We start from the raw sequence: 24,821 nt of genomic DNA, 5'->3' as shown, positions 1-24,821 counted from the left end.
TTCATCAAAAGGAAATTAAAAAAAAAGTGACATTTAAAGACATGATAAATGGACCGAGGCTGATTGAGATGCACTGATAAGATGATAGATTTAGATGCCATAAAAAAAGATTTGAACTGCTGAGTATTTATCCCATTGTGACGATCTTCAGAGCAGAAGCTGTAATTTGGGTTTGAGACGGCGGCTAACCGTCTGCCAGAAGTCCCATCTGCACCATCATTAACACCATTCCTCCATTTCAAGGCTTCGAAACACAACAGCACTCACACAAAGGGACACATCGCATTTTCAGAAGCTGCAAAGGAACACGGCACGACGTCAGGTTTCTGTCAACAGAGCGCGGCGAGGCAGACATCCTGTGCTCACGCTGATCAATTCTTTCAACAAAATGTTTATTGAATTCTTCTCAGTTTGCATGGAGACATTGATCAAGGCTGCTGTTCAAAGGTGTTTCCAATGTTTTGCCCACTGTTTTTCCTGAGGTACTTCGTTATAATTCTAAATTAATTAAAACGTGATTAGCTGAGCAGCGCAGTGCTGCTGTGGTTTGTAGTACAGACAGATAACAGATTTGGGCTTACCTGTTTGCTTCCTCGCTTCCTGTGTCTCCTTTCCGTATCTGATTGTGCACCTCAGCGTGGGTGCTTACAATCACTTTCCAAATCATAATAGGCTTGTTTACCACACTCGTCTCTCCGCTCATTTCCTGATTGTTGCAGACTCTCGCTTAAACTCCCTTTTTGCAGCATTTCATTTCCTTTCCCTCCATTTCCTCTGGAATGAGGCTCAATGATAATGGCCGCGTAAGGGCAGGAACATTACATTCACAGGCCTCCTTCTTCAAAGGTGTGACAACGGGCGATCATGAGACATTGTGAAATGGTTGTGTTTCCAGAAAGGACAGACGGAGCAGGACAAACTGTCTTTGATTTAGAGTGACTCAGACTCATCCTCCACCGGCGCTGAATGCTGCCATTTGTGACCAAACTCAGAGGCCTCTTCAGCTTCCACTTACCTGCTTTTATTGTGCCATTAGTGTTTTTCCCTCAGTGAAGCTCTCGGCATGAAAAAGGTCAGGGTATTAAAAATGACGGCTTCATGCGTCCCTTTACAACTTTTTCTTCACAAAAACAGAAGGCGTCTGCGTTCTGGAGGACTGAGCTGAGGACAGTTCAGCGCTGTCTTCCTCTTGGTTTTCTTGCTTCCCCTTCAAAGTGGCCCTTGATGAAGGACAGGCTGTCTTCCTGACATGGTGACTGACAACAGACGGATCAATCTCTCCCGTTTCCATGTTTCTGCTCACCGGCTTTGTCTCCTCTTTCCCTGTCGTGGATCTTACCTTCAGAGATCTCGTTGTTCTCCTCTGTAACACGGCTGTCCTGTGTCCTCTGGGACTGAACTATCTCGACCCCTGAGCGCTGACCTGGTAGAAATAATAGGAATCAACATCAATGATGGCTGGCTGGAATGTACATCAATCAATTCGAATCAACGAATCAGCTAATAAAACAGAAAACCGACATTGAGAACTAATATAACAAGTGTAAAACTGAGCACAACTGATACCTATATACATTAAACTATAACAACATTAGGAAATATGAGCTTATGTAAGCTTTAGTGTAAGTGGCAGCAAATTAAAAACAGCATCAAATTGAACTTCAATTGATTAGGCACAACGATTAAAGTCCTGATGAGCCTGAGAAAGCTGGCTCCTCATTATCTTAGATTTATATATCTGTTTGTCATAATCAGTCAATCACGTTGATGAACCTTTGTTGTAAGGTTGATGTGACACAGGTGAGATTAAGATTTTAAAAACTAGTCACACCAGGCCCACATAAGAGATAACAAGTGCTACTAACAACAGCAAAACCTTTGTCAGCACAGGAGATGATGTGATTGAGGACGCTGACAGGTTTCTTGAGTCAGAGGGCTCTTCCACCCAGCAGACATGAATAAATGCACCTGTGGATTTTTGTCTAAAAGCTCTCTGTGTAACACGTCTTTTTTTCAAGAAGCACAGTACGACACGTAAATACCAGCAGGTTGCTGAATGTCAGTGACTGAAACAACATAAACAACTCTGCATATTTTCATTCACGACCGCAGCGCTGAACTGAGGCGCGCTCTTGTTGTTGTTTGTGTTGCTGCTGTTTGATTTCGTTCCCGCTTTGCTCGACACTCCTCCACCGACCACAAAGCTTAAACATCAGCCAAATAAACAGCCGAGGCCACGCTGAACAATAGAGGTCAGCATTGAGGACAACAGAGAGTAAATCCAACACTTCATAACCAACTGTCAATGTGTTGCTCTCATCGTACTGCTCTTGCGGCCACACCCCCAATCACTGATGTCACCGCAGGCATTCTGCCAATCACAGCTGATGAAAAATACCCGCTGTGACATCACTGATTGGAGCCAGAAGTGCAGCTTGATGTCAGGTCAGCAGCAGTTCTCTGTCATGTGTGATTCAACGTGGCTTTTACACCAGAATGTCTGAAGGTCGTTAAAGTCGGATTTACTTCTACGACATCTTACAACAACTTTTATTTGTACGTTGCCACTTCTGTGAACCCCCCCAGCCCCCAGCAGCATCACTCTAATGCTGCTTGCCTCAGTGGGGGGGCTCAGTGAAAGTCCCTTACCTTCATGTTTGGCCTGAAGCGGTTTGCTCTGCTGTCTTCCGCGGACTGCAATGATCTTAAAGTTGTATTCTTTAGAGGGATCAAAGTCCTCGATGAGCAGCTTTGCTTCCTGCTTCGACACCTGAACCTCCTTCTGCTCTCCACCTGTTGAGGCGCAGGAGAAGAAACAAACACTCAGCTGAAGTCTGATGATTAGAGCGACGACAGTTTCACAGTGACGCAGGACTGGCCGGCGACACAAACAACGAGAGGGTTTCAAAGCTGACACCCCATGAAAAATCTTGTTTTTGCTGACCTCCAGTGGTTTAGCTTCTCACCTTGCCGAGACCCTGTGACATCACTGTTAGGTGTGCTTCCAGGTGCAACGGAGCACACTTCAGACCCCACCCAGCCCTTCCAGCAGAGTGAGCAGGAAAACAAGGCTTTTCACTCTGGTATTGAGTTACTGTTCAAACGACAAAGCAGGCTTTTGCTTCTTTTTAGTATCAACAAACCCCCCCAAGAAATCAAAACCAACAATGAATTCATCCTGCTAACTGATTGTAGCGAGGGAATGTGTCACCCAGTGCAAAGTACGGCTCTGTCAGGTGTTTTTTGTGCAGCTCTGGAACAACAGTGGAGCTCCAGGGCACAGAAGAATGAGATGGAAGTGCTGCTCACAACAAAAGATAAAATGAACACTAACCGCCTGCTTTAGGTATCGTTGGATAAACAAACACAAAGCATCAACAATTTACTCCACAGTGCAGATTTTTCATTGTCTTTTATCCTCCTTCCATTGTAGCTTTGTCCTCGAAATGAAAATAGCCGCTTCAGGATAATTCACATTGTCTGGCAAAGTTTTAAATGTCAAATCGCTTTGCGGGGATCTTAACGATGCGTGTAATCATGTAATTATGTTCACGTCATTCAATACAGGCACTGGCAACACCTGTTTCAGCAGCATGAAGATCTGCAGACGGCAAACAAAGAAATTCAAACTCTAACAACAAAACTTTTCATTCCCGAAGGAGCAATTAAAGCAGCAGACTGAACTCTTTTCGTCTGTCTTCAGGAGACGGAGGCCTTCCCCCTCCGCATCTCAGATGTAGACTTCTGTTATATGGAAATATCAATCTGAAAGACATCCACACTGTGAACTGGGACTTTTGGGAATATGTCTTTCTAATATCTGAGCTGGATTTAAACTGTGCTGGCCTGGAAGCACACAAGGATCAATAGGAGGACAAAAAAAAAGACTGGACAAGTGTTAGGGGCTGCAAAAACAGCAAAGGAAAGAAAGAAAGAAGCGAAGGAAGGCAGAAAAAATGCATCTATAGCATTTAAGGGACAGAGCAGTCACTTTAGTTTTAACTCTGCTTTAAATCAGCATTTTAACACAGATTCGGTCAAATAACAACCTCCCAAAGCTCGTCTTCTTCCACATTCACATAGAGCTCGGTTCACTCGTGACGAGTGTCTCAAAACATGTTTGTGCCAAGTCAAATGTTTTGCTCATCGAGGAGCATGCATGTTCAACCTACAGGAAAGTTTGTCTCCTGACTCACACTGAGGGCAGACACACATCTGCAGGTGCATGATTCACTGCCTGCTGTGCTATAATTGGACTGCTAGAAACCACTAAAAGGCTTCTGCAGAGGCTCTTTAAAAAGGGCAGGACTGGTTTAGCCAATGATCAGTGGCTAAAAACGGCTTGTATCCGTTAGCACTATCGGGCATTTATATGGTGCTTTAATTGAAATACTCATACGCATTTTCCTCTCATTCAGCCACTAACACCTGATGGGTGTCTTGCTAAAGGACACTTATGGACAGGAAGAGACGTGGAACACGCTGCCAACCCTGCTTATTACTCGCTGAGCCACAGCCGCCACTCTGTAAGTGCACACCAACAAAGTATACTTTGATGTATTTGACTTTAAGAGATATTAGTTTAAAGTGGCAATTTACTCCACAGTGCAAATTTTTGTCTTAATCGAGGACGCTTCAGCAGAGCAAATGGCTGATAGAGAGAACCATTATTGACCTCCAGTTATAGTCAAAGTACTGCACCACACTATGGTTATACATGTGAAGTGCACACATTACTACACACCTCTCTGCTTTCTCACACAGCCTCGAACAATTTCCAAATATGGGAAAATGTCTTCAGTTGTATTTGGAAATGACACGATCGCTTAAAATGCCCAGAAGAGAAAATGAATGTTTAGAAGCCCTCCGGCATCACAAAGTGAGGAGAGGAAAGATTAACTTTATTAACGCCTGAGGTGGCGACAGCTCGTCACAGCTGGAAAGACCGGGAGGAAAACAAACACAAACAGCAAAATCCATAAACCAAGAATATGAGCAGAAATATAATGAGATAAATAAATAAAAATCTAATAAATCAATCAAATTAATGAATTCAAGGTCTAATCCTGCCAAATGTGCTTTGCTGTCGGAGCAGCAGGTTTGGCAAGTCAGCGGTTTACAGGCTGACTGAGGAGCGTAGGTTTGTATTTCCTGGCTTTGAGAGAGTCTATCATGTCCACACATTTTAACTAAGACGTCCAAGATCATCACATGCAAATTACTTGAAGAGTTTGTGATGAAGGAAAAACATGAATTCTTTCTTTGCTGTTTAGTGCGATTAGATTCAGTTTGTCATTGTGCGTCCTGCTCAGCTCTGTTGCTGCAGAACAAATGTTCCACTTGGGATCAATACATCGTAAAACAGTCGCTTATCAAAGCCAAATTCTTCATGTAAAAATGACTGATTCAGAAATCTACTGTCCGCCATCCACTCATCCGCTTCTTAAGACAGGACCTCCTCTCTCGACTCCTGAAGTATCTCCTGTAATTAAGACATCTTCACATATTTATGTAGTACAGTGAAATTAAAGATAAACTCTCTGCTATTAGAGAAAATGAATCCACTGCTCCATCACTGCTTCTCCACCTTCATTACACTCATGCTGATACCAGCGGCCTACAGCGAGAAGCCCACCGTGCCATCATTCACCTCCCTCCCTCACTCCCAGGAGGCGCGTAGCTGTCCCTGCGCTCCCAGCTGCTTTTTAAAATCTGATTTTTTTTTTCTCCTCTTCTTCAAAACTAAGCGCTACCCAAAGGCAGCATGTTGCAAAGTGAGTTGTGTGGGCATGTCTCAGAAATGAGGCCATCGTGGTTTGGTGAAAATGTCAGGCCAATTTGAATATCTGGGAGAGCATGAAACACGCAGCGAGGCTTTCGAGCACATGCTAGGCTACAGCGCTCGTTAGTGTTAAACTGTTCACGTCATGTGACAAAAGGAAGGCTTCCCAGTGGTTGAGAGGAGCTCCCTGTGAGTACCTGAACACTGTACATCTACACCAGAGCACACCTTTAACTTCACAGATAAAAAAGGAAAGCAGAGCAACATGTTTCTGTTCTTTGACAGAAGCTGCAGATGATCAGATTTTGTCTGGATCTGTCACTATCCCCCTGCTTTACCTTTCATTTATCTATATCCAACTCTTTCCATTTACTCTCCCTCAACGCCTCTCCAGCTCCATCTTTCATCCTGCCCTCGAGGATCTCCCTCTTTTTATATTCCTGTCATCCCCTCCATCCATTCAACTCTCCCTCGCGGTGTCAGGGGACGGCTGCCTGTGCTTACTGCATTTTATCTGACATTTTCTCCATTACTGTGATCAAACACACACCCAAGCAATACCAAAAGCTACAGTCTTACTACGCCACTGGCTGAAAGCAGCACTACGGGCTCAGAGGAAGGTTGACTTCACCTTCAACTTCAGGCCACAGTGGATTGGATCCAACAGCGTGCAGGTAAATAAGAGATAAACAGGGTAAAACCTGACCAGCTGCATCTCTGGGAAAAGTCATGTTCCCAATTATTAACGGTCTCAAGAGAAAAAGGTGCCAACACACTAGACGGACGTCCTCAAAAAGATTATTATGTAGAGAAAAATGATTCGTCTTCATCAAGAAATGATCGACACAGATTTCGCCTGATTCAAGTCGAGCCAATCAACTATGTCAATGTGTACACATCAAATTCTGAGAGGTGAGGAAAGGGAGGTCTTCTCTCTGTGTAAACCGGTCCCTCCCCAGCGTCTGAGTAGGATGTCGCTTTGTTAATTATATTTACTGGTTACATCACTACATTCACATGTTCCTCCTTTCGGGGGGTTTGTAAATAATTAGTTGTGTACATATTGATTTAACTGATGGGCTCTACTTGTCACATGTTGGATACTACCTGATGCCTAACTACCTAATGTCAAAACATCACTAATGAGATTAATTAATCATTTCTTGGAGCATCCATTCAGTATGGAGGCACATTTGTCTCTTGGTTAGATGTGCAGAGATCACCCAGAAGCACCTGGTCAGAAACAGCTCAGAACTCAACAAGTTTTTAGACCAACAACATGCAGAAGGTGGTCTGTGTAGTTTTGAACACTAGTGATGCTGTACAGCCATATCCCTGCACTGGAAAAAAACATGAGTGACTGGACAATATTGTAGAAAGATGCTGACAGTGTTTCTCTATGGAGAGGCCATTGGCGGTACTTTCACATTAACCTAAATTCTCCAAATGTTCACTGTTAGTTATGGTTTAGTGAGGACTGTAATGCTACTGAGCTCATCTTTCTTATACAGTTATTTACAGTTATGTGAAATAAAAGTTAAATTTAACTGTATCTCCACAAACCCACCGAGGGCCCCCTGCTGGGCCTCACAACTTACTTTGGAAATCTTTTTAACCGTGCTATAATTACGTCCTTAACGGAATGAATTCTTGAGGCTTTCCGTCATACATAAGAGTAACAAGACTTAAGGACAGTTTTACTGCAGTACACGCAGCTGCACCTTTTCCTACTGCAATAAAATATCTCCTTGCACTCATGATGTCTTCCTCGGTGGGAAAAAAAAACAGAACAGAAAGGAAAGAAGTGAAGGAGGAAAAGGATGATAAGAAAAGCCTGTCTGCACGGTCTGTACACACAATCTGCAGTATTCCTGTGAGGCAAACAGTTCGAGCTGATAATACCTAAATATCTGACTCATGTCATCATAACAATAAAACCACGAAGAACACCAACAAACATGTTCCAGTCTTTACAGCGGTGCATGTCTGTGCATCAGTCTCTCAGGCTGCAATGAGAGTCTGAGCATACCTGACCTATAACAACACTGTCTGCATCTTTTGTACTTCATCTCCTCTATTTCATCTCTCCGTATCCATTTTTAACTTCTATAGGCAAATGACAACACCTAAAATTAACCTAAATCATGAGGAAGAGTCTCCATTTACCTGTCAGTACTGTGGCGTGAAATAGAGCAGAGTTAAATAAGACGACCGTACAAGCTTTGAAATCCAGTGATATTACATAAATAAAAATAAAACTTGAGGTACAACTTTGAATGCCTGTCATATCCCACTGAGCATTTTATGTCGCTGGCAGAAAAAACAACAAATATTTACAGCATACACAGACTTCTTCAGCCGCTGCTGCTGGGGCCCAAATTACAGAAAGATTTCCATTGTTTGTGTTAGCGACCATGCCGCCATGCTGGAAGACTGCAAGAAAGTGAAGGTTATCCTCTTCTTAAAACCAAAAACCTGCTATTTGAGGTGGTGAAAGTTAAATGCTCAAATTACACTGTAACAGCAGTGAAAAGGTCATAAAGAGATAATTATTGTTATATTTACTCCCAACATGGCAGCCTGCCCCACGCTAACGTTCAGTCACAGCACCGATGTGACATGATGCACTTTAGAGACTGTAAAATGAAGGCTTATGGCTTCGCATCACGTTCACAAACAGTAAAAACACCAGCAGTGCACCTGTTTTCACACACTGCAATAAAACACTTTTGCACATTGTTTTCAAGCTGAATAATACAACGTTCTGTGAGGCTGACTGATGGAGGAAGCTGACGAGGAGTTGTGGTGTCAGTTTCCACACAGCTACCAGTTTATTAGGTTCACACGGCTGAAATGTACGCAGGCGAGCCCTTCAAATAAATCCTGGCTTTTTGAAGGTTATGGTGATATGTTGAAACTGTTTCAGAGAGCAGCTGACTTGACTCTGAATTCATTTGGAGGCTGTGCTGTGTGGAGTTGTTGTCCTGTGCTCCATTTGAAAAAGCACCTGAGGTAAATGCAATCATTTTCAAAATAACTTAATGCCCTTTAACGACACTCCACACCCAAGCTGAGCTCCACACTGACATGCCGAGCCTTGCCACACCAACATCCAAACAAACCAAAAAAAAAGGAAAAACTTGTTGATACCGCCATCAATAACTACAAAGATGTCTGCAACAATCGGCCACAGGTTTGCACAGCGGCTTCCTGAACAGCTCTGGTATCAGTTCCACCGGATCTGTGTGTGGTTACATGTCTCCTTCTCTCAGGAGTGAATTATGAACCAGCATGCAGGTGAAACCCACATAAAAAGGTTGATTTGTTGGCCCTGAGGGGAAGAGGTCCAACTACTGTGCTCCTCTGTGCATAACTAGAATTTTTGTCCCATCAGGAAAAGACAAACGGCATGCAGTTAAAATGATTTGTGGACGGACAGAAACTGTATTAACCTGCATTCTGTTTGTCATTTTACGACAAATCTCTGGGTCCCACATCAACAAACGGCCTTTAACTACAAGTACTTAAAGAGGCTCCTCTTTAATGACACATCATCCTGTGTCAATTACTGCCGAGGAGCCCTTGAGCAAGGTATTAGACAACCAATCCATCACAGAGTGTGTACTGCTTGGCTTCCAGGTGTGAATTTAAGTGCATGAACACATCAAGTTTAAACTGGAAGGTTTCTGCAGAGTCAAAGCTGCACCAGCTCTGAGCAATCGTCCCACCGGCTTAAATGTCTTCAGAATCTCACAGATTGTCATGCTGCCAAATTAAAACTAAGCCTGTAACATTTTCAGAACTCAAACTACAAAACAAAGTAGGCATAAATGATGCGAAGAGTCCCGGTGAGTGTCTTTCAGGCCTTCTTCAGGTCAGCGGTGGCTCTTACCTGGCAGCGTGGTGTAAACGACCTTGTAGCTTTCAAACTCTCCTTTTGGCTCTTTCCACGACACATGGAGCTTGGTGGGGCTCAGGATTTTGGCACGAAATCGGCGTGGTGATGAAACTGGACAGAGGAAGGACAAAATAAACAGCTTTACACAATAACTGTCACTTTGAAACACACTGTAAGTATTTGAATGAATGAATGAATGAATGAATGAAATAAAGATCCCTGTCATGCACAGTCCATCCCTCCAATATTTTCATCTCAATATTAGAGAAACTGCTGCCGTGAGTGTGTATTAGTGGATAACATCCATAACAATGGATGGAGTTCAATTCTGCTCAATCAATAGTTCATGATAAAAAGGCCAATTTTACGCTGAGGTTAATAATGCTGAATGACAGCTGTTCAACGTCCAGATATGTGGCTGCTTTCACCTCCACGTGTTAAAAACACTAAAGGTGAGTGAAACTGCTGAGAAAACTGCACTTTTAACAGAATGTGCTCTCCTTATGTTTTACTCCTGTGCAGTTGTTCATCCGCGAAGCACGAAGCTCAACTGTGACCGAGCTCGGTTGCATTGAACTCCCTCCAGAGTTACGGCAGCGTACAGGCAGTCGCTCCATCTGTGTTTTTCAACAGTTAGGAAAGGAAAAAAAATTAAGGATAAATTGTATCTCGTCCAAGCGGGAGGATGCACATCAGAGAGATTAGCTTGCACAGATGTCACATTAAAAAGCGAAGTCCCATTCTCCTCCTCATCCTCATCTTCCTCATGTATTGACGAGCCTGCATTGTGCTCGTCTCTGTGGGGATACGACAGGCCTTCTTCTGTGTTCCACTTACTGTCAGCATCAAAGCGACGCCCCTGCCTCTCATCCTGAGTAGTTGTTGGCCCTGTCAGACGCCTGGAGGCCTACCCCCCCTTTCCTCTCTGTATCCTTTCCTTATATTCATTTTCTCAAGCTTACATTCTCTCTCCATCACCATCTCCTCTTCTGTCTTTCCCTTCCCGTCTGATCCCTCCCAGTCCCGATCTCATTTTCTTTTCTATCTGCATCTCTGCGCTTTGAAATTGTCGTCAGGTGAAAGAAGAGGATGAGGAAAAAGGTGAATGTGACTTCCTTTTAACTGCAAGGAGGAAAAGAACAAAGGGCACCAAAGGGAAAGGCGCTGGAATAGCATCTGTTTGCTATTCCTCTCCTGTCCTAAGCAGGAGTGTTTAGATGTACAACACAAAGTGACTTCATCCACTGAGCTGCACAACAGCCAAATACACTTTTCAACAGCCTTGACCAGAGTAAAACCCCTCAGTAAAGGCAGCAACATTGTGTCAGAGCAGCTTTCTTCCCAGCACACGAGAGCATGGTCACATTTCACTGAGCTGCTACACAGTGTTGTTGTGATTTCACAGTGCGACAAAGGTTAAAACACTGGATCAAGGCCATTGTAAAGCACTGCAATGCCAAAAACCACATTTCCAGGGTCAACAAACACAACACCCCATCATTTTCACACCGGCAGAGCCAAATCCCATATAATAAATATGTAACTGGATGCAACACATTCCCCAGTCTAATTTGGTTAACTATGGAAAAAAAAAAAGCCAGGGGGTGGAAAATAAAACGTGAAACCCACAAACTCGTTCATGTGTTTGTGTTCTCATTATGAGGTGAGCCATCTGCTGCCGCCGACATCTTTAAATACCTACACTATGATTGACGCCTGCTAGAGCTCTGATGCTCTGGCGTGCAATAAACAAGAGGCTCAAAGGGATGGTTCACCCAAAACAAAAATGAGAAAAGCATATTGACTTTGGAAAATGCACCTTTTCACAGGATTTCTTACTGCTGTGTGCCTGTTTGGGACCAAATGCATACATGTTGTTTCCCCATATGACACATGGTAATAACAATATGTATGGACGTTTAGACATTAGGATTAGTGTTTTGTAAAGTGCCGCCATGGTAAAAAGACAGCTTTGCTGAAAACAGCACAAATTTGGAGAGAAAGAGCCTGAGAACCGCCTCTTTATGCATGTCATTATCTGCAGAGGACTACTTATGTAGGTATGCAAAGAAACTTGAGTTCAGCACAGGGAGGATAATCCTGACTTCAGTGGAGAGAATGTGAAGCCGGCGCATTCAACAGCAGGCAAATATATTTATATACAAACACACATAAGGAATACTGTACCAATTATCTCACAAACCTGGGGATGAGAATGAGGGCTGCATGGGATTTCGGCTCAGGATTTAGCTCTCTGTCTCGGAAACAAAGGACATTCTCTCGTCTGGAGAGAGCTGCTCAAATCCCAAATGATTCGAGAAGCAGATTTCGCACCTCTCTGTTTGCAGTGTGCTTGAAATGTGTTTATTGTGTGGTTGAGAGTGTTGTATGTGAGCACATCCACGTGCACATGTGTATGCATGAATTATGCATGTTTGTCCGCGACAGGGAGCAAGCGTATTCTGGAGTAGGCACATAAAAATCGAAGTGAATCTTATTCCACGTAGAACTGGTGGTTGTTTTTTTTTGTGTGTTTCACGGCTCTGAAGAAAACCTGCCGGTTCCTTTGCAGCACCACACACACACATACACACACACTCTCAGAAACCCATGGATGTCACGCAGAGACAAGTACTGGATGCTGAGAAAACAGTCTGGTGAAGACGAAAGGCCTCGACTGTAGATATGGGAACTTAATACTCATTCATTTTTCATGGAGAATCTTGTGCAAACAGCAGAGCCGACTGCTGCCGAGGGTGGAGAGGTGTCCGTCACACCCGCCTGGGGGTTGTGCAGCAAGTCGGACGCACAAAGTTTTGAGTGCATTTTAAATTACTGGTGAGAGCAAGAGAGTCCAGGGGACATTAGGTGAAGGGACAGCGCTGAGCTGAGTAACTCTGTGAATACGAAGCTTTCAGTTGGCAAACATGTCTTTTATAAAGGAAGACTCCAAGACCTACGCTGTCTCTTACAGATGCTTCACAGACCGATACAAGAATGAATTATTAAGCACATTAAATTTCAGAGATCAGTTCATTTGCTGCACTGCATTATTCCCACATACACTGTCTTCCACCTCCAGAGTGAACTAGCTAAAGCTTTCACAGAGCCTGGTGATGGAGGACGGCAAAAGGAAGCAAACTGGTATAATTTGGAGATCCAATTTTAGCTCCACCACCGTCCTTACAGTTTCTGATTATGTTCACCAGCATGCCGGTGGCCCTCTGAATGAAACATGTCTCCTAGAAAGAGTACCACTGAACAACAGTGACATCTGACCACATTCCCCTCACCTGTCTCCCCTCCAGGTACCTGCAGGTATTTCTTCCACGATATCACATCTAAGCAATTATGTAATAACAACCCTAACTCACTTTCCTGTGTGGCTCAAGGAGATTTCATAAACAGAACAGATGCCAAATGAAGAAGAACGATTCTTTGTTTCCCATCTCTGGACTGGGGCTGAGCTCATAGATCAGCTCTTATGGTGACTGCTGTGATGCTAACAGAGGCCACAGAGCTGAGGAGTTTCTCAGTGGAAGCTCTCCAAGCTGATCGTAACTCCTCGGCTCTTCCTGGGTCACTGGTGTAGCAGAGGCTAGTCCACTATGGCCTCTCCCCTGAGGAATGCTGTGGTTGCTTTCAGGCACTCCGGCCAAAACCTAACAAGAGTCCCTCCTGTGGCAGATTTATTCTGTTGCCTAAGTGTTCAGATGTACCTTCACTGGTCTTGGTTGGGCAAAACAAGCCATTTAAAGACATCATCTTGGGCTATAGGAAATTGTGATGACCATTTTTCACAATGGACAAAATGATGACTGAATTAAAAATAACTGGCAGATCTATGAATGGTTGAAGGTGAAGGCCCTTCGAGGGAGGCGGCAGTGGCAAGAAGAGAGAGGGTGAACGAAACTTATTTCCAGCTTGCCATGTTATCATCAACAGCAAGAAGGACCACACTGAGAAAATGCCTGATCTTAATGATATCCAAGAACCCAAATTTTGCAGTACTGCACAACTGTACAAAGACATGAATTGTAAAAAACGCAGCTTCAAAGACCAATCAAACATCAAGAACAGTGGGCAGCAGACACACGGTAACTCCTCACTGTATGAAAGCAACATATGGTAAAGCTGTCCAGCTTAGCTAATTAGCTAGCATCCTGACAGTCCAAACCCCTAATCTGCTATTATGGTATGGCACAGTGTCAGCTCATCCAATGACTTGATGGTTATGGCATTATGTCAGCGGGCTTTGGTTCTCCTCCGTGCTGTACCACAGGTTTAGTCCTGTTTCAAGCTCAACGTTGCCAACAACCTTTAAAAGTTGGCAGATGCTAAATGTGTTCAAGTGCAGCTTAAGTAACTGCGCTCAAAGCAAAACTTCAGTCTTTTAGTGTGTACCCCCCCCCAGGCACATTAAGATTTACAGCAGATACAAAACCTTATCTTAGATCCACGGTCAGGTCGACTGTTTAATGTATGAGGGAAAAACTCCCTCAGCAGAGCTAATTAAAGACACATCATGAATATGAATCCATCATTGGCGTTCGTAAAGAGAACGTCTACTCGGTGAAAAGAGTGTGTAAGATTGTTAATGACGATAATGGTGTTAAGGAGGCCAATCTCTCTCGGTTAATGAGGTAAGGAGGGAGGTTATGGGTTAATTGTGGAATAAGCTAAATGAGTTAAATAGGGTGAGAGACGATGTCAGAGGAAATGTAATTACACGAGGAGCTCTTGTCTTACAGACAGTGAGGAGCTATGTTAAAACACGGAAACACTGTCGAGTTAAAAGATGTATAAGAGCAAAGAGAAGTTCATCAAAAACTGCTCTACGCAAAGTTAGGCTGTTACACAGAAATCTGCCCTTTGAAACACCCAAATGAATAACTAAATACGTTAAAGACGTGTTTCATCACAGAGGTGACAGAATGTGACACAGAGACCCGTTTCTCCAGCAAACAGTCAAACGTTTTCTCAGTATGATTTTGGCATCAAGGCTTTTCCCTTTGAGACAAACAGACACGTGTGGGAGAAGGCACAGTGAAAGCACAATTTAAAGAATACTTCAAGCCAGTTTCTCTGGAGCGAAGCTGCACATCAGAATTTAACCTGCTGAATGAAACAGTGAGTGAAAAGGAGGATACCTGCATTTCCACAGCGGGGCCACGCTGAGCCAGCACTGAGCTTAGCGTGTTTATCATAATGCTGAGAGCAGATAAGCGCTGAATGATTTCTGGCCCTGTTTGGCATCATTGTGGAAACAACTGATTAATTGTTGGTTGCTGGTCATAGTCTTGTCTGATCCCGAAATGGGCAGGATGGTGCTGTTTCACACCCAAATGGGAAGCCTTAAGAAACCCCACTAAGCACCGCAATGGAAAGCCCTGTTTGGCTCTGTGGTAGAAAGGACTCAAAGCCGAAGGCCCAACGCTGCTGCTGCTGAAGAAAACTGTGTTGACAACAGTCATCATGGAAACAACCACTAAAACCTGTCCTTCAATGAGAAAAACGCTGGCCCTGAGGGGATTCCTGGTATTCTCTTTTGACATTCAGCACCATTGTAGAAAGTCTTGCATTGCCCAGTTATCCCTGTTCAGGTACAGAACCAGCTAGGCCAGTTTCTCACACTACATGGTAGAAAGTCCTGACAGTTTAGCTCTGGTTTTGAAAGCTTTGTCTTGCCCTGTGGGGTATCATCAGTAGACACCACGATTAGCCCTGCTGGCCATGCCTTGTCCCATGTCGCTGGGTTTAAATCCTCTATCGGCCTTGTTGACCTCGTTGGCCCTTGAGCGGAAAGCAGGTGAATGGAGGTACTTACCTTGACCCCGCGCTGACTGAGGGAACAGAGAGACGAGAAGGAAGCCCAGCAGGCAGAGGCTCAGTCTGACCGAGAACTGCATCCTGGCAGCAGCAAACAGGAGGACGCAACACACCTGATGGAGAGGGAGGAGGACAGGAAGTCAAAAAACACAGGAGACCAGAGGGTGGAACAGACAGGCTAGGGAAGGAAAACAGGGGGAGGAACAATAAATAAGACAAGGAGAGTCAGAGAGGAGAGGAGGCAGGTGAGAAGAGGAGAGTGAAGAATGTGCGAGAGAGAGAGGAAGACAGGGAAGAGGAGGAAGGTGAGCAGTGAGTTAGCAGGAGACAAGGGCAAGAGGGAAAAAGGGGGAGGAAAAGGAGGAAGAGGAGGAAATGAAGGGATTTAACAGTGTGAGAGAGGACTTAAATTCTCCATTTGGCACTTTATAAGCATGTCATCTTGGATTATGAGGCAATATTGTGGCACTTAGATTTGAGTCAACTTGAATTGATTCTGTTCATGTTTCTGTGGACGCAGACGAACCTAAAATTTCTTGTATTTCAAAGCTGTGAATCCTATCAGACAAACGCATGGGATTTCATCAAGTATACAGGCATAGATTTTTTCAAAAACTGGTGAGTGGAGACAGAAATTCATCTCTAGCAGGTGAAGCACCGCTCGATGATGTTGACCTGAGGTCGACCGATAACGACAGTCTGGAGCAGGGAAAAGATGATGCTGAATTAATCGGCTGAGAGTCTAATGTGTTAATGAAGCCATCCTGTAACCAACAACCTGACCGTGCTTAGAATTTACAAAAAAAAAACCATTACATGACGCTAATTTTCAGTTAAATCTAAATTATCTCTGGCACACGATGACATTACCTTGACTTGCAGTGATTAATCGGGCAACCTCTACTTACATCAAAGCCCCACCCACCCGACACCCTGCCCCGCCCATCAAAAATTCATAACTGGGGCAACAGCTTTCAAATCAGAATCAAATATATTATTATAATGACACACAATTTCTTGTGTTAAAAAATAAAAGATGGAGTGTTATCACTGTCACATAGACATGTGAGCCCTGCTGCATCAAACAGAAAGCACGTTAATCCTGCAGGTGCACTGAGTAACAGAGCTGCCACCGATAATGGCTCTGTTTCCTCAAACTTGTTCAAGAAACAGGACAGGGATCATTAACACAAAGCAAAGATGTATTTTCTCAGACCTGGAGGCAGTTGTTCATCAGAGCACCTGCATCTACTGCGCCTCTGAAAAAGAGCCTGCATCTGTGAGGTTCTGCACAGCCAGCCTCTTTTGTTCCCAACCACTGCTGCAGCCAACTTTTTAATTTCAGGCAATTTTCCATAATTCATTGATACGGCTGACTATTCCAACCTGCATTTTCACCATGTCAGTGTTAAGGCATGCCATGCCTGTGGTAATAAAAACAGAGTTAGAATTATAGGTCTTTAGAGAGCAGCCTCGCCTCAAAGTACCCTGAGAAAAATCACAACAATCTCCATGAAATCCTCCCTCAGGGACTTGCAGCACGGCTGCAGTGAGTTTATGGCGATATTAAAACACCTGACTATTTAATGTCCAATTCCTACTATAAACTTGTAGTGCATCAGCTCCTTCTCGGTTCAGAGCACGTAATGCATGCTTCCAGCGTGCACTGTGGCATCACTGAGGTGCCACCCGATCAATCAGCCTCACTACAAGAACTGTGAATACAGTAAGCATCGCTTGTTGCACAAAGAACGCACACAACACACATCATCACCAAACCACTTTCAGCTTAGCTTAAATAAAAGGAGCGGAAGTTTTCCTTAATTGACGTGAGCACAGGTGAGCTCTGCACGGTGCGCCATCAGCAGCACGCGGAGCAGTGAGAGGTGGAGGAAAAAGGTTCGCGGTTGTAAAAGCTGGTTTTGTGCAGATTTGTGCAGAATGTGAGGAAAGAGCAGTGATAGGCTACCTTCTCAGATCACACGCTTCCAGGCTCCGCAGCTCTCCTCCGGGCAGCTGAATGAGAAGCTCACTCGTCCCCAAAGCGACTCCGATCCACTCTGTCCACCAACTCTCCGCTCCCTGTCGACCAGGAGACAAGTTCAACCGAACGACAAACAGAACTACCGGCCGGGATTTTCAAAATAAAGTCCCCACGTTTCAGTAACTGTAGTCACGGTCAAACTCAGTCAGTAATTTAGCATTTTCTTCTGTTTTTAGCTAAGATATTTCAAACTAGTTTAATGACTTTGCTGTCAGCTACCAATAAAAGCCGAAAAGCTCTCAGCATTTTTACTGAACAAAATAATAATTATCATTATTATTATTATTATTAATACACCCACTTGAAGTGTGATCAAACCCTTAAAGGACACTTTTAGCAAGGTTGGAGCCCTCACTCCATAAGTATTAGATTAATTTACTACTCACTTCCCACCTGGTCAGTTGACACTGTCAACGCAATTACATTAACACTAACATTAATACACTCGAGTCAAACTCTCTCATTCAGTTACTTCACAAACGGGACAAAACTCTTTTACATCATGTAAATCTACTTCAGAACTACCGACCATCTTTCTCGCTTTCTATCAAGGAGAAAACAGTATTCTGCTAGTTGAGGGAAACTGACGGTTATGTTAGCAAGCTAGGTTAATTAGCTGTGGGAGCGTACAAACTATAGCTTGCTAGCTAGCTTTTACGTTACTATCCATTTAGCTAGTAAGTTCACTAAGTTAGTTTACTACGTAAATTAAAAAGCTTAAAGACGTTCAAATATTATTAACGTCTTCAGGGTTTAATGAAAATAGTCGTGGCCGTTTGCTGTTTTCCAGATAATTTCATTTTCCGACATTTACCTGCTTCAAACGGTCCATTTTTTCGGCCGAGAGAACGATTTTAGCTCCTCCCATTGCGGATTAATTCATCCAATCAGATGATCCCTTCCTCCTAACTGTGAGAAATGACGTTCTCGCCCCCTAGTGGCAGGGATGCCACCAGAGGCTGTTCATTTATGCTGAAATGTCCTAAATCAGTTCACAAAATGATCAATAACTGATAAGCTACAAGCACGAATTATGTGTTTATAATGAAAAGACACAATACACAATATTACAGCAAAGTTTTGAACATGCTTATCCTTTGGGGGAAAATTTCTGTTCTGTCAAAATTTGTTTTGGTGTTTCCTACACCTTCAAATTATTCAATTCAGCAATTGAATGTGTTACAAACAAGTTGTTTTCAATATAAGCCATCAACCATATGTTAGAAAATATTGCCTCTAATGACAAAACAGCCCAAATCTCTCATTGTACAAATGGGTCAAACATCCAGTAGATTAAGTCAAGATGATTTTTCCCCCCTTTTAATTTGAAGGCTTGTATTACTTCCGGTCTCTCCACAGCTGTCACTGGCGAGCTTGACGCTGCTGATGGGTCGCCTCTCAGTTGAGACTTGCAGAGGACTGATGGGTGTTTCCCGCTTCATTCACCATCCAAGCCTGCAGCTATTCATTCCTTTTAGCTACTTTAATGCGAGGCGAGGCAGAAGAAAAATGTGTCGAGAGGCTGAGGGGACAAAATGTAGGTTTTTGTGACCTCTGGCTACGTGCTGCATGACTCCTCAGGGCTCCTTTTTATGGAGCTCTCTGTTCGGGGCAGGTGGCTGGCTGTAAAAACTTAAAGTGAGCATCATGGAGGAAGAATGGGAACACTCTAACATATAATTGTTAGAATGACAACTTTCCTTCAGGTTCATGGTTGGGTTACATAAGGCCACAGCAGAGAAAACACATGAAGTTCCTGTTCCTGTGCACTTTTTTTTTCTTTACGTTTCTATTCTCATGTTCTCATGTTCTCATGTCAAAAAATCAAAGTTGGGTCACAAACAGGAAGACTTTGCTTTCCTGAGCTGCAGCTTTGGATGTGCAGGTGTTCTTACCTTGGACGCAGTCGCGGAGCCTTGAATGAATAAAGGCCGTCGGTTACTGTGGGTTTGTTTGCCGACCGTGTAGCCGTTAACCAACAGCTGAATCTGAGGTCTCTGAAGTCTCCTGTATTATCATAATCATGAATATTTAACAGTAAAATGCTGCGCTCCCTTCAGACTTTGAGCTTCGTGGCCTGTCAGCCTGAGTTTTCCTGTGTTTGTACTGGGTAATGCACCTCAGTGCTCCTCCTCATATGACAAAACTTAATAGTTTTTCATCTGTTTACATCAATTCAAGTATGGAGGCAAAAAAATGATGATTTTCAAAACTGATTTTTGATAAAATACGTTCTGGACAAAATGTGATGATGATGATGGTAAACTGTTTATATGAAAGTTTTCAAATCAGAAGGTTTTCATGAAAATATGTTGAATGTCAATATAAAAGAAAAGCCCTGCTGGAACAACAGAAAGATAAGCTTTAAAAGCAGCCAATCAGAAATAAACACCCTGCTGTTGCCGGCGTGAAAGTGAATCATGTATGTGCTGCTGTTGAAGTCATGACTCATCTTGAATCCTCTGCTTGTTAAACAGGTTTCATCTCCTGAAAAGGGGAAATTAACTTTTGGAAATTCTGACTCCGTCCTGGTGCCAACATGTTCTGCCTGATAGCGAACAAAATGTCTTTCAATCAAACCGTATTAACGAACCACGGAACTCGATTATGTCACAGGATAATGAACTGGAAACACACCCGTTCACCTGCAGAGCTTCTGAGGCGCACTCACACAACACACCTGGATGTGACTTCATAGGAGGGTCTCTCCTTTAATCTCTCTGTTCATTGTGTAGAAAGTGGATGTGAAGCAGATCACATACATATCGTATATTAGACTGCTGTGGCATTCCTAGCTATTGAAGGAGGATGGGGCATCCTGCCAAAAGGAGATCTCGCTCCACTGACTTCAGTTAAATTAATGACGCTCCATAAAGTCAGACAGGCTCTTCAAACTGATGTGACTCTGGATTTCTAATGTGCCTATTAATGTCTTCCTCTCTTTCCATCTTTATTGCATTTTCCAGGTTTGTGCTGCTGTTGAAAACACATCAGTACAACCTGAGTGTAATGAGGTAAACCCACTGAAACAACCACAAAAGTTTAATGCTGCCTTCAAGTGCTCCTCGTAAAACCCTCATTTAATCACACATTTAATCGCCGTGTGGCTCCTGCTCTGCTGCAAAGGTTTTATGGCTGGATGTTTACACACAGGGTGGTGTTCCTGGGTTTTACCAGTAGGAGGCAGTATAAGAAAAGCTCTGACTCCTCAGCCTCACAAACTGTGTCAACATGAGTCAAGAACTCTGCTGCTGATCATCGTCCTCCTCCAAACAGGAGGAGCGATCGGCAGCTCCTTCTCTTAGATAAAACTGTCTTTCTTGACATTAAAGGTAAACAGACATGTAACACAACAAATTGACAGCCTGTCAGCCTGAAACTATTTTGGCCATGTTGTTGATTTGGTGCACAGAGAACATGTCTGCCACAGTCCGAACAGGGTTTGCAGCACAGGTGTTTAAAAGTGAAATGCACGTCTTTCACTGTGCTCACTGTGGTGTATTGGTCAGAACGCACTGCGGGAGTCTTCAGCTTGCGCTTTACCAGAAGGCCGTGCAGGTTTACACTCGGGGTGTTTGTGGTTTATTTCAACAGGTCTCAGCAGGAAGCACAATAAGACACACTCAAAATGCTGATGTTTTGAATCGTTAATGGTCGCTCAGATCGATCAAACCAAGAAACGACAAGGAGCTTTTATTGAGTACCAAAAGTTGTTGTTCATAAGAGTGAAAAATGCAAGAAATTGACACAAAAAAATCCAGAAATAATGTATGCTAACTGCTATGCTAACTGTTCTAACTGGACGCTGCCCAGCACACTTGCTCAGAGGCATCTCAGGGGTGTTCTTGTGGGCTCAGCAACAGATTTCTGGTTTTTGGGATTCAACACACTCACTGCTGCAGCCACTTGTTTACATTCACTTACTGAGCCGTCCGCCACAATCACGGCACAGCGGGCTGATGTTAGAGCGACCAGAATCATTCCTGAAGCTCAGCTTTGCAGCGGCGACTACGGCGCCACGCACCATTTCGTCTCTGTCATCGAGAGGCGTCAACACTTCTGTCGTGACTCGAGCGGCGTGCTGATGAATGTTGATTTAGTTTTCTTTGGCACATAAACTGAAGGCATGTGACCAGAGCTGCTGTGTCGAAATCTGATCTTTGACAGAATCTGAGCCATAACGGCAGCAAATGTCCCGGCAGACACATGACCGTCACCCAGAGGACCCACAAGACGAAGATACTTTGCTACAGACCGATCGTCTGCTGTTGCTTCTGATTTGCATGAGGGTCCGTGTCTCAGCTGTCTCAAGGCCTAAAAACCCTCCGTTGACCTTCCCGTCCTTTCATTTGCATTTTCTCTTCATTTAATGAGTCAGATTAATAATAGATCAAAGCTCTGACCTTCCCAGAAAGCACCAGAAGAATCCTCACAGATTAAAAAACATGAGAAATTACCATAACCTATTCTTATGATGAGCTCCTTTTGTTTATAGTGGTTTCCATTTCAAGCTGCGTTCACAAGCTGGTTATAATGGTTTCCATTATAAGGCACGCTGGTTTCTAAATTGTGGTGGTTTGTCTTGGTTCCTAATGGCTTCCATGGTGCCGTCTGATGGTTTCAATGCAGCGTCTGATTTGTGGGGTCTTCTCAAGTTTTTGTTGACAGATGTTTGATGGTAGTTAATGGTTTCCATTGCAGTGTGTGATGGCTTGTACTGGTTTCTGCTGTAATGTTTCTAATGGTTCATGATGGCATGCACTGCTCATCCTTGCTGTCTGTAAAGGATAATGCTGCAGTCTTTAACAGTGTCTCGTGTTCTTATGGCTTCTATTGTTGGATGTGTAATAGTTGTATTCGTATTCCGTAAAGGTTGATGATCGAGGTTGGTTCAAGTTCTCCAGGTGTCTTTGACATTGACTCCACAGCCGTCCTCTGGGGTAGTTTTCTGCCTTGGTTTGCAGTAAAGGAGCAGATCTACGCTCATTCCTGAAGCCGCCCTCTGTTATGGAACATGATGTTGCTGGGAGATCACAGCAAACACGGCTGCATGTCATAATGTTGAGCCTTTCCGTCGTCCGTCTTCTTCTCTGTTTGTGTTGAATGTGTCTCTACAAGCTCGGAGTGGAAAGCCGCTCACCTGGAATCCTCTAAAATCCCCTTGAATCTTCAGGAATGCCATCCCGTCCCACTCACTGAGACCAGAGGGGAGGATGTGATCATGGCAGAGGCATGGGAGAAAGTGTGAGCTGGTTGGTGAGGAGCGAACCCTCCCCCAGCTGCTACTGTGGAGCAGCTCACGGCGCTCGAAGCTGCGGAGGTGATGATTTTAGAATAACATCGATCAAACCTTCTTAAACTCCTCCATCAGCGACGTTCAGTGAAGAAAAGCTGAAGCGAGGGGAGATATTATAAGCTGCACACAAAGGTACCGTCCTCCACTCGACCAGCCTTCAGCTGCAGCACTTTACGTTCTTGAACCTCACAGATGACCTCCTGACTCTGTGAACTTTGACCTTTTTTATGAACTTAATCATCACCATCAATCACTGAGAGACTTGTTGACATGAGGGAATCTCAGTAATGACAGCGATTTTCTCTTTGTGGGTCTTTTTTTGGGTGTTTCTTAGTATGAAAGTTGTCACAGCCAAGTTCAGCCCACCTGATGTTACGTCCTATCAAGTGAAATCGGAGGCAGCAGCGTCCAGCTCACTGTTTTGACTAAATGGTCCACAGCTTGACTGCTTTGGTTCATCTCTGTCAACAACTCAAAGCGACCCAGTGGGTCACTGGTGTGTCTGCAGCTCCTTTCTGTTGCACCCAAACGACCAATAATCAGTTCACGCAGGCTGAAAGGCCCTGCATGTGGGATCTGACCCAGGAACAGCGAAGAGCAACACATAGACTGCAACACATTTCACTGATTGCCTCATTTTCTGTTAACTAAAACTTCATTTTTCAGAATAATTCAAAGATGCTCCAGTCAGATAATATTTCCACGCAGAGGACCTTTAGACCGTCTGGACGGTCTGTCTGCAGATGGAATAAGTTTCTACATGATGTAAGGAAGTAGGTGTTTTATGTTCTTGTTGATACCTGAACAGCAGACTGAGCACATAACACACACGTGCTGCCACCAGCTGGTAGAACTGCAAACTGCCTGAGCTGTTTTCATCACGCCTGTAGCTGAATTCATACTTTACACTGAAACCCTCCACACGTCCAGCTGACTCTGTCCAATCTGAGCTTTTTACAGACTGAGGGGGATTTCCTGAATCCACAGAGGACGTCTGTCTGTCAATCAATCAATCAATCGATCGATCAATCAAGACTTTGTTTATATTTTATTTGTTTTGCACATGAGAAATGCAGCATAAATTAGTTTCACTTTTCAAAATCAAACAAGTTCAAATAGAGTGAAGAAAGTAATGAAAGCATAATACAAAAAGGTCAAATTTACTGAACATTTTGAATATTGATAAGTTTCTAATTCTGCATCGCACACGTGAGACCTGTTTCTGATGAGGATATCTAGTTTCTTAATAACATCCAGTGTGTTAAAACAATGTCCAACCATAATTCTGCCTCCACAAAAAGCAGCGCTAAAGATGCACGAGGAGGCGAGGGGCTCCAGAAGGACCCTGCAGAGCAGAACAGGACGCTTCACTGCGGTCCAACCCGGAGTCGACTGCACGGACACAGACCAGCAGAGAGACTTGAAAACAAAGCACTCGAGTTGAAGTCTGCCAGGTGTTGATCCACCTCACACTCCTCACTTCCTTTCTAGGAATCAGACGTCGCAAGGAGTGGATGGAAAAGTCAACACAGTGTGTGTGTGTGTGTGTGTGTGTGTGTGTGTGTGTGTGTGTGTGTGTGTGTGTGTGAGAGATACATGCAGGTAATGTGTTTGTGTGTGGAGGAGGCAGCGAGGTGGCACGCGGGGGTTAAAAGTCCAACATGAAGGAGCGATGTGAGCAGCATGCAGACGGGTCTCAAACCAACCATGTTTCTCCTGTTTGTCGAGAGTCACCTGGACGAGTCACGTGACCATGAAAACACAAGCAGAAACACGTCTGACTTATCACGATTTGAACCGAGAATCACATCAACATGTTCTTTTTCTGTCACAGCCAGCGGCTCAGCTGGAGAAAGATGACCATGATGATGCGTTCAGGGACACGAAACATAAATTCCAATGTGTCACTCCCAAAATGCAACCAAGCCTCGAGCTACTCGCAAATAACTGCTCCACCTTCTTAGCTAAGTAG

The 24,821-nt window shown here is 43.9% G+C and overlaps 1 protein-coding gene across 3 annotated transcripts in view; it reads right to left on the bottom strand.

The window, feature by feature from the left end:
• The window catches only part of col14a1b (collagen, type XIV, alpha 1b), a 129,031-nt gene extending 111,432 nt beyond the window's left edge, over positions 1-17,599 (bottom strand). For all 3 annotated transcript variants that reach the window (XM_076754277.1, XM_076754278.1, XM_076754279.1), the window contains exons 1-5: positions 17,479-17,599; positions 15,508-15,622; positions 9,675-9,791; positions 2,650-2,793; positions 1,340-1,423 (exon numbers count right to left, since the gene is read on the bottom strand). In XM_076754277.1, the coding sequence (XP_076610392.1) occupies positions 1,340-1,423; positions 2,650-2,793; positions 9,675-9,791; positions 15,508-15,589 (427 nt within the window). In that variant the 5' untranslated portion in view covers positions 15,590-15,622; positions 17,479-17,599. The remainder of the gene's footprint in view (positions 1-1,339; positions 1,424-2,649; positions 2,794-9,674; positions 9,792-15,507; positions 15,623-17,478) is intronic.
• Positions 17,600-24,821: the final 7,222 nt, after the last annotated feature.

Source organism: Chaetodon auriga, chromosome 17 (assembly GCF_051107435.1).
Source record: "Chaetodon auriga isolate fChaAug3 chromosome 17, fChaAug3.hap1, whole genome shotgun sequence".
In the NCBI taxonomy this organism is placed as follows: Eukaryota; Metazoa; Chordata; class Actinopteri; order Chaetodontiformes; family Chaetodontidae; genus Chaetodon; species Chaetodon auriga.
Note: the sequence above shows the minus strand (reverse complement) of the source record. Positions and strands in the feature narration are given on the sequence as shown.